General features: G+C 42.6%; 1 protein-coding gene across 4 annotated transcripts in view; it reads left to right on the top strand.

Annotated features, from left to right (window-relative positions):
* Window positions 1–11,870, top strand: part of SH3PXD2A (SH3 and PX domains 2A) — a 235,269-nt gene extending 223,399 nt beyond the window's left edge. For all 4 annotated transcript variants that reach the window (XM_066554682.1, XM_066554681.1, XM_066554684.1 and 1 more), the window contains 4 exons: window positions 4,977–5,311; window positions 6,173–6,222; window positions 8,240–8,359; window positions 8,491–11,870. In XM_066554682.1, coding sequence (XP_066410779.1) covers window positions 4,977–5,311; window positions 6,173–6,222; window positions 8,240–8,359; window positions 8,491–10,386 — 2,401 coding nt within the window. In that variant the 3' untranslated portion in view covers window positions 10,387–11,870. The remainder of the gene's footprint in view (window positions 1–4,976; window positions 5,312–6,172; window positions 6,223–8,239; window positions 8,360–8,490) is intronic.
* Window positions 11,871–12,683: the final 813 nt, after the last annotated feature.

The raw sequence follows: 12,683 nt of genomic DNA, 5'->3' as shown, positions 1-12,683 counted from the left end.
AGCTTACCCATGGTTTCAGCTAATTTGCTTTGATTTTTGTCTGTCTACATTGGATATTCCTAATGTAGAGGGACTGCATTCCAAGGGCAGGTGAAGCTGTTATTGTATATCAAATTTTGTTACCTAGTTGGAACAGTGGTCCTAGCAGAGAGTTTTGACTTAAGAATCTCCTTTGCAAATGCTTATGGGGAGACTGTAAATTAGATATTGTCTCAGTGATGTAGGGTGTCAGGATGAGCACTTGATGAGAGATTTCTTCATCTAGGTTCACACAGCATTTGGGTTTTAGTGCTCTTCTGTGGTTCTGCCCCTTGTCTTGTATCTGTGTGTGAACCTCTCAGTGCTGTGACATCCCATTTCTCTTCAAACAAGATGTGATGCAACAAGTAGCTTAAAATGGAGGTTTGTCTCTCAGCAGTGCAGAACATCTCATATAGTCATCTTTTTCCATTCAACATGTAATTATAGTGATTTTTTTCCTCTTTCCCTCCTCAAGTTATAGCTTGCTTTTGTTTGAATGCTGCTTGATTTATTGGCTATGGATGAGGACTGTGAAAATGCTGACTGAAGCAGTGTTGTTGTTTTTCTTGATTTCCCTTACTTAGTAGAAAAAAAAATCAGTTTTTTGTCTAATGATCCCATGGAGCAAATAAGCTAATAAAGATAGCAGTGGAGCCAGGAAGGCACTCCAGATAGGAGGAGCTCAGAAATGCCTGGGTTTGGTCAGGTCACATTTTTTCTCCATTAATTGTCTACAGAAGTGGAATCCAAAGTCAGGGATCAAGCTCATAGGTTTTTCTGAGGGGAGAACCATTGCAAGACACCTCTAGTTTATTTTTTTATTTTATTTCTGCAATGTAGCCTGGTTACTACTGTAGGTTTCCCAACTCCTACAATTAGTTGAATTTTTTTCCCCTTTATCTCACACACCTCTTTGAGTCAACCCAAAAGACACATTTTTCTATACACCAGGAGTGCCTTCTGGAGCATGAGGACACTTGCTGCAGTGGTTTCCATGGCATCTCCATTCTTGGAATCTGCTGGAAGGACAGTGGATACCCCAGCCACACCGTGATGGCTGGGGATTGCAGCATGTGCTTGGCTTTCTTGGAAGAGGCATTTTGATTTGAAAAACCCCTCTTCTTGTTGGAAGATGTTATGTGCTCCCCATATGTGTGACAAGTATAGGGGATGCCAACTGTGCTCCTCTCTGCTGCTTTGGAGCACTGTGCTGCTTTCCTCCTGGAGGATTAAACTCTTAGAAACAGGGTTTTTTTTTTTCCATGGGCAACACTTCCAGAAATGTTGATGATGTGATCCATCCCTGCAAGCTGGTCCTTTGCAGCCTGGGTAGCTGATCTCCAGCTGTTGTGCTCTTTGTTACATGTAAACTGCCCTGAATGCTGTTAGGTAACCCTCAGACAAGGATTCCCTTCCTGCAGAAATTTGCTTCTCTGAGTATTGAGTGCCTTTGAAGGAGCAACTCATTCTCCTCTTGTGAGTGTGAGGGGAGAGGGAGCAGGAGGAGAACGTTGAGGGAGGGAGCAGTTGAACTCTGGGCTGGATAACAGACTGAGCACACTTCAATGTGTAGAGAGAAAAACAAATCCAGTAGTTTGTAAATGAAATCCACCTTAAAGACATTAGCTTGTTCCACCTTAAATATGTAATTTCTCCAAATTCTTGGCCATGTGCTGATCCTCATTTCCTGTCCTTCTTTTTCTTTTCTTTCTTTTTGCTTTTTTTTTTTTTTTTTTTTTTTTTTTTTTTTTTTTTTTTATTTCCCTAGTTTGCTTCCCTCTGGAATAATTCCAGTGCTCTGGAGCTGGAAAGCAGATGTGACTCTCAGACTTACAGAGGCACTTCTGACTTTTTTTAACATTCCTATGGTTTCAATCCATTTTTTCCTTCACGCAATATAATCAGGGAGGGTTTTGGAAGCATGAAGGAACCAAATCACTGCACCTAATTCTGAGACCCTCCACTTCAATGCTGTACAAGCTAGAGGCAATATTGGTGTCTGTCTTTATGCTGCCCTACATGCATTATGACTTAAAAAAAAATCAGGACTAGGGAGAAATGAAAGAAAGGCTCTGTCCTGGGATCCTGCTTACTGCTGCATTGAGTTCAGTAGATCTGTGCTTCCCAGGGTGCCCATAGCTGGCATTAGCATCCCTCATTTAGATCTTACTTTGTCTCCAGGTGGCAGCAACAGATACAATCATGTGGTGCCCAAGTGGACTGACTGCAGGCCAAGTTGGTACCAATATACTAAGTAAAGCTTTTTTTATTTGTCTTCATGTCCTTCATTTTGCTCTGAGCCTCAGCCCATGAGAATGAAGCACAGCTGGGAGGTGCTGGCAGCACTGAAATGAGGAGGAGTCTAGGATGGGATTTCAAATGTCTGCAGTAGGTTCTGAATATAAAGGAAGGAAGGAGGGATACTTGGGAGTCAACTCTTAAGATGTGAAATGAAAGTTGTTACTGGTTCAGTGCTTTGCCGAAATTGATTAACAGTTGTTTTAATTCTTTCACCTATAAAATGGGGAAGATCAAGGAATCTTCCAAGGTTATTCTTCAAAGGGATTAAAGATTAACAAATTCAAGGACTAAGGTAAAAAATGTAAGCATATTTCACTTATGTAAGTAGTTTTTATTTGTGATATTGCAGAAATAAACCGGTAGTTTCTGGTAACTACTGCTCAGCATTAACTTCAGGTTAAATTGGCTGGCACAGGAGGAAGTAGCCTACAATAGCCTCTCTGCTGAGGGTATGTTGCCCAGAGTTATTAACTGTCCATCTGTTGCTGCTGTTATTCATGGGGAGAAACTATGTGAGATCAGAGGTGTTTGTAGCAGTGGGGTTACCCAGGCTTATCCAGATACTTACAGCTGGCAGGAGAGCTGACAGGCCAATGCAGAACCTGCATGTGGCTGCCTTTCTGATCTCAAACATGTTAAGTCTCCCACAAACAAAGATGGATGTAGACTGTCTTTTCTCGCTGACTTTGCACAACAGATGACATCCTCCACATAGTATAAATTCAAAAATGTCCTTTAAAAAAAAACTCCCTTGATGCAAAGGCAGCAGAGAGCATTGATCAGCAGCTCTGCAAAAGGGCTGTCAGTTGCAAAAGGAAAGAAACCAGAAGTCTTCAGGGCTGGAGAATGGCATTGGGTGATGCCTTGACACAAGAGGAATTGTGGCATGTATTTCCTTATTTCCTTTTCCTTTTTTGGCTTGGTTTGAGGCCTAGCAGAAAAGCCTCAAAAGGAACAAGATTGAATAGATCCAAATTGCTTCTTGACATAGCATCACACAGTGGATGCTCTGTATATTTTTAAGTCAAATCAAGTTAGTACCAGGTTGCTACTTCTTGTTAGTCTCCATGCATCACAGAAAGCTCAGAGCTCTTGGAATGATTTCCTTTGACATCAGAATCATTGGAAAAACTTGCCACTAAACTCCCTGAGCAGGAGAGATCCTACATATCTACCTTCATGTGTGACAGAAGGCAAGTATGTAAGGAGAAGCAGAATCTCTAGTATCCTGCCTAGTCTAGGTGGGTGAGGAGGAAAAGGCAGGATTTTGGACAGAAAGATCCTTGTAGTCATTGCTAGAGCTGTATTTGCTTTTATACAGGAAGATTATAATAAAGAAGTCTAGAGAATCAAACCTACACTGCATTTTCCTGTTCTCCCTGTAAAGTCCCAGAGCCACTCTCAAGTGTGTGGATGTTGTGAGGAAGACCAGGATGAGATTTGATGCAGAAATCTCACTGGAAACCTCAGAATCCAAGTGCTGTTATAACAAAGAAGCTCACCTGCCAGGAAATTATTTGCTCATATCCCATGTGCCCCAGCTCTTTCCTCTACTGTCTAATGAGGCTCCCTTTTCAATAAAGAACCTTAGAGCCCTACTGTTTTAACCTTTGTATTTCCTGCAGATTTCTTGGGCACCAGGATTTTGATGGTGCCTGCTTTCTCACTTACAGTTCAAGTGCCTGCTTTGGGTATCTTGAGAGAGTAGAGAGGTTTTCAGTGACTCTCCCTGTTGCAAGTAAGGGTTTCATTAGGGAAAGCAGAGTTCATCCACATGGTCCTCCCTGGAGTCTGATTGTAATCTGAAATCCCTGCTGAGGTGTTAGGAATGGCAGAAGTTAGAAAAAAAAATCTTCCCTAAAGCCCAGTTGTGGAAGAATTACCTCAGTTTGAAGTGTAGCATGATCAGCTCAGGATGGTGTTTCAGGAACATGTACTGGATTCAGGTGTCTGTTCACATTTCCCAGTTTATTTCTTCAAATTGCCTGTAGCTTGTTCAGGAAAATCAGTCTCCATCAAAGCCATTTTTCCTCAGACAAATTGTTTCTCAATCTTACAGTGCTAGAAGAAGCTGCAGTAGTTTAAGAGTCCCACATGTTCCATGGCAGAAAGCTGCTCATGCAGAGCTGGGAATTATGGAAGGAGGGCCAGTGTTCTTTATAATTTCAGGGAGGGAGGCTTGCACAAGGATCTTAAACTGCAGGTGCAGGTTCTCTGTACAAGGTGTTGTGCACCCTTATTTTAGCCCATATTCAATCTGAGTTGCCACTAGGAAGTTTACAAATTATTAAAATATTTTACTTACTAGTTTGCTTTTTTGCTGTGTGGGAAAATACTAAGTTTGCCTAGTACTGTCTAGGGGAGGCATAAAACAAACTGGTGAAGGTCTTTACCTTGTGTGTAGCTATTTCTTGTCCAGAAAGGCTCCTTTCTTAGTATGATTAGTGGCTTTCTTCTACACAGTTCACTGCTGGTTCAACTGACTTTGATATGTCTAATCAATAGATAGTAAATGAGTAGAGACTACAAAATCTTGTTTGAAAACTGCAAACTTTATTTGATGTTTTTATCCATCACTTTTGCTTTAGCTGTTCTACCTGAAATGCATGAGAAGTCTGTGTTTGATGTGGTGGTGTTTCCTTTTGCCTCTCCAGGTATCTGGGCAAAGAAGGCTGGGCCCCAGCCTCATACCTTAAGAAGGCTAAAGATGATCTTCCATCTAGGAAAAAGAACTTAACTGGGCCAGTGGAAATCATAGGAAACATCATGGAGATCAGTAACCTCCTGAACAAGAAATCATCTACTGACAAGGAAGCTCAAGTAGAAAACGAGTCTGCAGAAACTCACATCACCAAGAAGGAAATCAGTTTGCCCATCCTGTGCAATGACTCTAATGGCAATGCTATGATGACTCCAGACAAGCAGGCTTCCAAACTGGCCCAGGGATCCCCAGCCATAGCAAGGATAGCACCACAAAGAGCTCAAATAAGTAAGGCAGTAAATTTGTCCGGGTTTTCACAGGCTTGCAGTGAATTCCTGCTCTCTACCTTTCAGGGTTGGCATTGTCTGTCAGCTAAGGTCCCACATGTCCTGGCCTTACAGCCAAGTCCACACAAGCAGACCTTTGCATAGCCTGTACATGCATCAAGAGGGACTCCAGAATGTGATCCTTCACTAGCAGTGATAAAATTTAACTTCACTTTATACACAGGCTGGCTGGTGGTTCTTTATTTTAGCCTGCATGTATTTACTTAGGTAATTTTTCCAGAGAATACTTTTTTTCCTTTTGAACACTCTAAAATGTGCCCTTCTAACCCAGAAATGTAGATGATGTGATTGCATGTTCAAGTTGAGGAGACCACCTGTGTCTTCTCTTGCATTTGGTCCGCTGTTTTCGTGGGGGCAAGTTGCTATAATGTTTTTTACTACTTCATCTGCAAAATGCAGATGCTGATGCTATTCTGTGCAAGGAATGGCAAAATAACAGGAGAGAGGACAGTGTGAGTGTTTAGTGAATTGCTTCTACTGCTGGGGGGAAAATAGGTATTAGTCAGTCCTTTGTTATCCAGTCTCCAATGGAGCTGATCAGATCCAGGAGAAAATACAATCCACTGCTTTCTGGCAGTGATTTCCTCTTAAATTTGCTGGCTTAGCAGAGATGAATAGCTAAGCTACCTTGGTATTTCTAATATATTCTCATAGTTTCCTATCTTGTTTCATAGAGATGCCTTAAATATTGCATATACTGGCTTCTATTCTCAAACTGTGTAACAGCAGAGAGCTGCTGAAAAACGTGTTTAGCAGTACTTGTGAAGTTAAATAAACTCTCCCTGTTCCCTTTCCTACTCAGGTTCTCCAAATCTAAGAACAAGGCCACCCCCACGAAGAGAGTCCAGTCTGGTGTGTATTGGTTTATGGTTTATCTTAGCAGTGGGTAGGTGTCTGGGTGCTTTGTGAGACTTTGTGCAGCTCTACAGGGTGGGAGGGATCCTTTATTTGCATGCCTGTTCATTTAATTGTATAAGTGTTGAGCAGACCTCAGGGCATCCTAATGATAAATCCCGTTTGGCTGACTCAGAAGGTTTAAATGTCTTCTGGGTGTCTTTAGCCCAGACTGAAGTTTCTGACCTTCTCTTGTCTTAAGCAACTGGGAATGTGTCCCCTGCTTCCATTGCTGCCCCCTTTGAGGTGGCTGAGCTTCACTCTTGTGCATGTTTGAAGTGGCTCAGAATCCTGTGGAAGGATGTGTGCTACAGGAACGAGACCCCTTATGATTTCTTATTCCCAGAGCTAGCATCCTGGAGGTTTGTACCAGTTTGAGGTTAGCACTGTCATCTTCAATAGGAACTAGTCAGTAGTGTATTTATACACTAAAAAAGTCATGCTAATAGCTTGTTTATCTAGGCAATACATAGTGTTTAATCTTTGCTGTACCCTTTATGAGCCGTATGTGATTTTTTTCTTGTAATTTTTCTGTCACCAGAGATGCTTCTTAACAAACTACATGAATAGCATATTAGCATTTTCTTCCTATTTTTCTTTGCATTATTTTCAATTAGACTTTGTTTTGCCAAGACTATGACACTTAATCCCATGCTAAAAATAACAGTGATATTATATGTGAGAGCCTAAGCATATCTGCTGTTTTCAATTATCTTCTTTTAATCCAAACCATCCTATTATCTGAAGGCATTTTATTATGCTGTGCTTCTGCTGTATTTCAGCATTTATAATGCAGAAACATTCAATTATAACATTGTTAGACATGGTTCCTAAGGTGCAGAACTGCATTCTCTGTGAGATGCCACATGCTGTGCGTGATGAAACATCAGCTGTTAGTTACAGAAAGGGTATCATAGAAATAGAGGAGCAGGAGAAAAAAGCACAGTGTGTGATTTGCCCTTCTCCCATTGATGGCTCAGGATCATTTTGTGTCTTTGTCTGCCATGTGTTGGTCTGTGGATGCTCTGTCCTATGGTTCTTTCACAGAACCCTAAGTAGTGAAGTGCAGAAGCTGTGCAGCTTCACCTAGCTGCCCTGCAGATGAGCACTGTGCTCATCTGAAAAGCTTTCAGTATTGAAATTCCTGAAAGGACTCTTTTCCCATTTATCACCTTAAAAAATGATTGTAGCAAATTCTAAAATATGGCAGCTTAATGTAAAGGCACTTAGCTTTTGGAGGAGTCTGCTATGCTGCCAGAATGGCTGTAAATAGCAGTGTCTCACTTCTTATAGAGCCTTTACCAAGGTTGTGTTGGGATTGAGTAGAGGTTCTGGGTCTGTTATGGGGAGGAACTGGAATTGTTTTGATCAAGCAGTAAAGTCCTTCCCTTCTAGCACTTCAGCTGGGCAAAGCTGGGGGTCTATGATATTATCCTTGTTTCTTGCTGCAAGAGATGCCCATTAGCTCACATCACTCACTAATTCAGATTGTTTAAAAAGTCCAGCAGCAGATACGAAGCAATGATTCATTGGGATGACATTTTAAGATAGTGTATTTAATGACAGGCAGAATCTATTAGGGGTCTGTTGCAATGCAAATTTCGGCAGTGGCATGTCACCCAGACCTGAGTCTTTCTGGACAAGATCTGAGGGTAAATGGGCTGCTCTTAGTGTGACTGCAGTGGCAGCTCATGCTTCATCACCCACAAGTACAACATTTTACTATTCAGGTAAAGATTATTACAGTTTTAATAGTTGGTGAAGGTGGCATGAACAGTGCATATGTTGAGAGGTTTTTCTCTTTTAGCCCATATCAATACATCAGCTCCTGTTCAGGAGAACTGGGCAGTTAGCATTAGGAAGTAGCACAGGAAGAAGGAAGAGTCTTAGTGAATAAAAGCAATTTTTTTTTCATACTGCTGTTTAGCTGACTGTGTCTTTGGTTTAAATGAACAAAGCATCCTATTTACCATAGGGTTTTCAGTTACCCAAGCCACCAGAGCCACCCTCTGTGGAAGTGGAATATTACACCATTGCTGAATTCCAGTCATGTATCTCTGATGGCATAAGCTTTCGTGGAGGACAAAAAGCAGAGGTGAGCCTTAACAGTGTATCTGGAAAAATTGTAATATATATCTATTGCATGGGAGTGGATTGGAAGGGCAGGAGTGGGAAGCAGTGAGTTGAGATTTTTGTCTAAGTAACATGTTCCTTGTTGCCTCTTAGGTTATTGAAAAGAATTCTGGGGGCTGGTGGTATGTGCAGATTGGAGAGAAGGAAGGATGGGCTCCAGCATCTTACATTGACAAGAGAAAGAAACCGAATTTGAACAGAAGAACCAGTACATTAACCCGCCCAAAGGTTCCTCCCCCAGCACCTCCCAGTAAACCAAAGGACTCTGAAGAAGGAACGACTCCTGGAGCAGTTTCTTCAGGAGATACCCAGGACTCTCCCCACAAGCTGAAATACGAAGAACCTGAGTATGATGTACCTGCCTTTGGCTTTGACTCAGAGTGTGAAGTGAGTGAAAGTCACCATGAAGAGGGCACTCCTGAAAAACGACTGTTTCAGCCCCTCAAGCCCTCACCTGTGTCATCACTTCAGAAAGCCAAGTTCAAAGTAGGAGAGTCATCAGAAGAAGTTGCTCATGAAGAAGAAACCATCTATGAGAATGAGGGGTTCAGGCGTTATGTGGAAGATGCTTTGTCCAACAAGGAATCTAGTGGGGATTCTGATTCTCAGAAAAGCTCCTCTCTGTCCTTGATCCGAAGGAATTCTCCGTCTTCCAGCTCTCCGAAATCATCACTCATGAAGCTCAAGACAGACAAAAACATTCAGCCTGATCTTGGAAAATGTCACTATTCCAGGAGTGAGGAGACAAAACCGAGATCAGCTTCAGATGTCGGCTTACGTAGCGTGCCAAGAACAGGCATGAAGAAAGATCCCGGGCAGAGTCCTTCCATCAGAGCAAAGCCAATCGTTAGGCCCAAACCCTTCCTGAACAAGGCAGACTCTCAGAGCCCAGAAAAGATGGATATTAGCACTTTAAGGCGTCAGTTGAGGCCAACTGGACAGCTCAGAGGTGGACTCAAAGGTTCAAGAAGTGAGGAGTCTGCAAGCCCCCCACGCACAGCTTCTGAGAACCAGGATGACCCTGTTCGGAGAAGCTCGGCTGATCTCATCACAGCTCCTTCCCGTGGTGTCTTCTGCTCCAGCCACACTGCCAAAACTGAGCAAGAAAATGACTCCAGATGTTTCTATGTGACCACTGACTCATACCAAAAGGTACAGGATTCTGAAATTTGCTTCCCAGCGGGAGTAGAAGTGGAAGTGCTGGAAAAGCAAGCTAGTGGATGGTGGTACCTGAAGTATGGAGACATGGAAGGCTGGGCTCCTTCCCATTATTTGGCTCTCCCTGATAACCAGCGAGAAACTACATCAGCAGAGACTGATTCCTCTTTTGCCAGGAACAGGAAAAATGAAAACAAGTCAAACAGTTTAGAGAAGATAGAGAAGAGGGTTCAGGCTTTGAACACCATCAACCAGAGCAAACGTGCAACGCCACCCATCCCAAGCAAACCTCCTGGTGGCTTTTCCAAAGCATCAGGGCCGGTTAAAATGAGGAATGGTGTGAGGCAACTTGCTGTCCGTCCGCAGTCAGTGTTTGTGTCTCCACCACCAAAGGATAACAACCTGTCGTGCTCCTTGCGCAGGAATGAGTCTTTAACAGCCACAGATCAACTTAGGACCGTCCGTCGCAATTCCTCCTTCAGCAACGCCTGGTCACAGCCCGGTGACCCAAAGGGAAAGCAGCCAGAGCGGCTGGGCACGGAGAGCTCTGAGACCACCTCCAACCTCCCCACGCAGAGGAACGGCATCCCTGTGTCCACAGTCAGGCCAAAGCCCATTGAGAAATCCCAGTTCATCCACAACAACCTCAAGGACATCTATGTTTCCATTGCAGACTATGAAGGGGATGAGGAGACTGCGGGGTTTCAGGAAGGTGTCTGCATGGAGGTCCTCGAAAAGAACCCAAACGGCTGGTGGTACTGCCAGATAATGAGTGGTGTGAAGCCATTTAAAGGCTGGGTGCCCTCAAATTATTTGGAGAAAAAGAACTAATGTTGCAATATCTTTAACCTCCCTAATTTATACTGTTCCTGCTGTGTACATCTGGAAAAAACAATTGCTACACAAAAAGACGTTTCCCTGTGCTCCAGTTTGTACAAAGGAGTCTATATGAGGACAAATCTGCCATGTTCTGGAGAGGTTTGTGGGGTTTACATGTTGTAAGCAACTACGAGGAAGATGCAGCATAGTCAAATGCCTTTTTGTGAAGTTGTTAATAATCTTGTATGTGTAACAGGGTATGACATCCCATCCTTCCCATTATTGATAGGAAACCAAATGTGTGCCTTTTGTGAGAGAAATACACATGCATCTACCTGGGGAGTTCTGTGCCAAACTGTTTTACAATCTTGGCTCCCTTTCTCCTCATTTTTGTCAATACGTGGAATACCCAAGAATTTTGGAAGCTTTTCCACAACTTAAAGTGAGAAGCAAATGAAAGTTTCTGAAACACAGAGGGACTCTAATCTTTTGGAGATGTTCACTTTTTTTTTTTCTATACTCAACAGTTGGTAGGTCCAGAGTTGGAGCCTTTTCATCATGGAGAGTTTTGGTCTCTGACTTCAGTGTTGTTATGGCAAACTCACCGGAAAAGGCCATCAGGTGGTGTGGGTTGGGGGCTTTTTGTTTCCTTTCATTCTGTCTTGTTCTTTGAGTTGGTATTTCAGGTGTTCAAGGGCAGTGATGCCTACTGGTGCTTGTAAAAACAAACCTTCAAACCCCTTGCTTAAACACGTCTATTACTGTGTAGGCTTCATGTTTGGTTCTGTGCCTGACTCCTGCCAGGTGACACTGGTTGATTCTCTTCCCAGAGTTAGGTTTCTCAAAAGTTATCAAAGTCAACCAAGTCCCTTAAGACACTAAAGACAAAGCTGTCAAATGTGTTAATTCTTGTTTTGCCCTCTGGTCCAAATCCAAGGGTGCTGATCGCTGGCAGGGCCCACCAAGATATTAATGAGAAAAATTTGTAACCTTCTGCAACATCAGTGTTTACAATGAGTTGAAAAAAAAAAAAGCCATCAAACTCAGTCTGCACATAATTTGTATATTTTTGGGGAATTGCTTTTGTGTTTTGTTTTTGTCTTTTCTGTGCATTCTGGGTTTACTGTATTTTCTTAGTGTGTGTGTCTGGTTTTACTAGAAAAGACTTAAAACTGAAGTAGGAGCCAAATATGTGTTTCTGTTCCCACTTGAATCCAAAGAGTACATTTGTACTGGAAAGTGGGCCTGGGCTTCTCAGGCTCAGAGATTTCATATCAAAGCAATTTGGTCTACAATGCATCTAACCAGGAAGCTGCCTCTTCTACTTCCAGTTCTGTTTGCCTTTTGTAACTCATGATTTGAAATGTGGCACACGGTGTGGGTGGTGTGGGAAGTGGAAGAGGTACCCATCGGAAGGGGCTAGGAACACAGAGTTATTTGTGAGGTAGCCTTGTACTGTAAACATAATTTACTAAACGCCTACTGTGCTTAAGGAAGTCATGCTTGGGGGTTTTCTTAAATGGCCTTGTTAATCACTCAATATCAATATCTAATTCCTTTAAATAATAGGCAGCATTGTAAATCTGTTCTACGGGAGGGTGGGGTGGGGGGGACACAAGACCATTTCACTACTGGTTTACACAAAGCATTACATATCCTTTTTTCCACCAGAGTTTCATACTGATTTGGCTTGGAAGTTGAAGGTTATAAAGGCTTCAAAATAGCTGGGATCAAGGGGCTGAGTAAAACAGCACAAGACCATATGTTACTGGGGATGTTTCACTGCCAAAAAAAATAGGAAATTTATATGTTATTCTTGTCTTTTTCCTCTTTTTTTCCTTTTTTCTTTTTTTCTTTTTTTTCTTTTTTTTTTTCTTTGTGTGTGTACGTGTGTGTAGTTTGGGGGTTTTATTAATTTCCGTGATAACACTGAGAGAGTTGCCTACAGCTAATGTGGCTGATGTCCTTTCAGTAGCTGAAACAACATCCAGGTGCCCCAGCTACAGGCTACAAACAGTGCTGTGGTTTGAGCAGCTCTCTGCGTGCAGGTGGGAGGGGAGGCTGTTTGTTTGGGATCCCTTTAAATTGTGGTGGCAGGAGAAGGAGGTGTAACTGCACAACAGCTCATATCCCGATGCGGGGTCCTCTCTGTATGTTGATGTCTCACCATGCACTGTGTAAGTGCATGTCCAGTTAGCTTCATCTCACTGGATGTGTGTCAGTGTGAGACATTGTGGCCCTGTCTCTCATACTTCTCCCCATTTTTAGTTGTACTAATATGGTAGCAGCCACAAAAGACTGCTGGAGCT

Source organism: Molothrus aeneus, chromosome 8, assembly GCF_037042795.1.
Source record: "Molothrus aeneus isolate 106 chromosome 8, BPBGC_Maene_1.0, whole genome shotgun sequence".
Lineage (NCBI taxonomy): Eukaryota > Metazoa > Chordata > Aves > Passeriformes > Icteridae > Molothrus > Molothrus aeneus.
The sequence above is the reverse complement of the archived record's forward strand: the minus strand, read 5'-3'. Positions and strand labels throughout refer to the sequence as shown.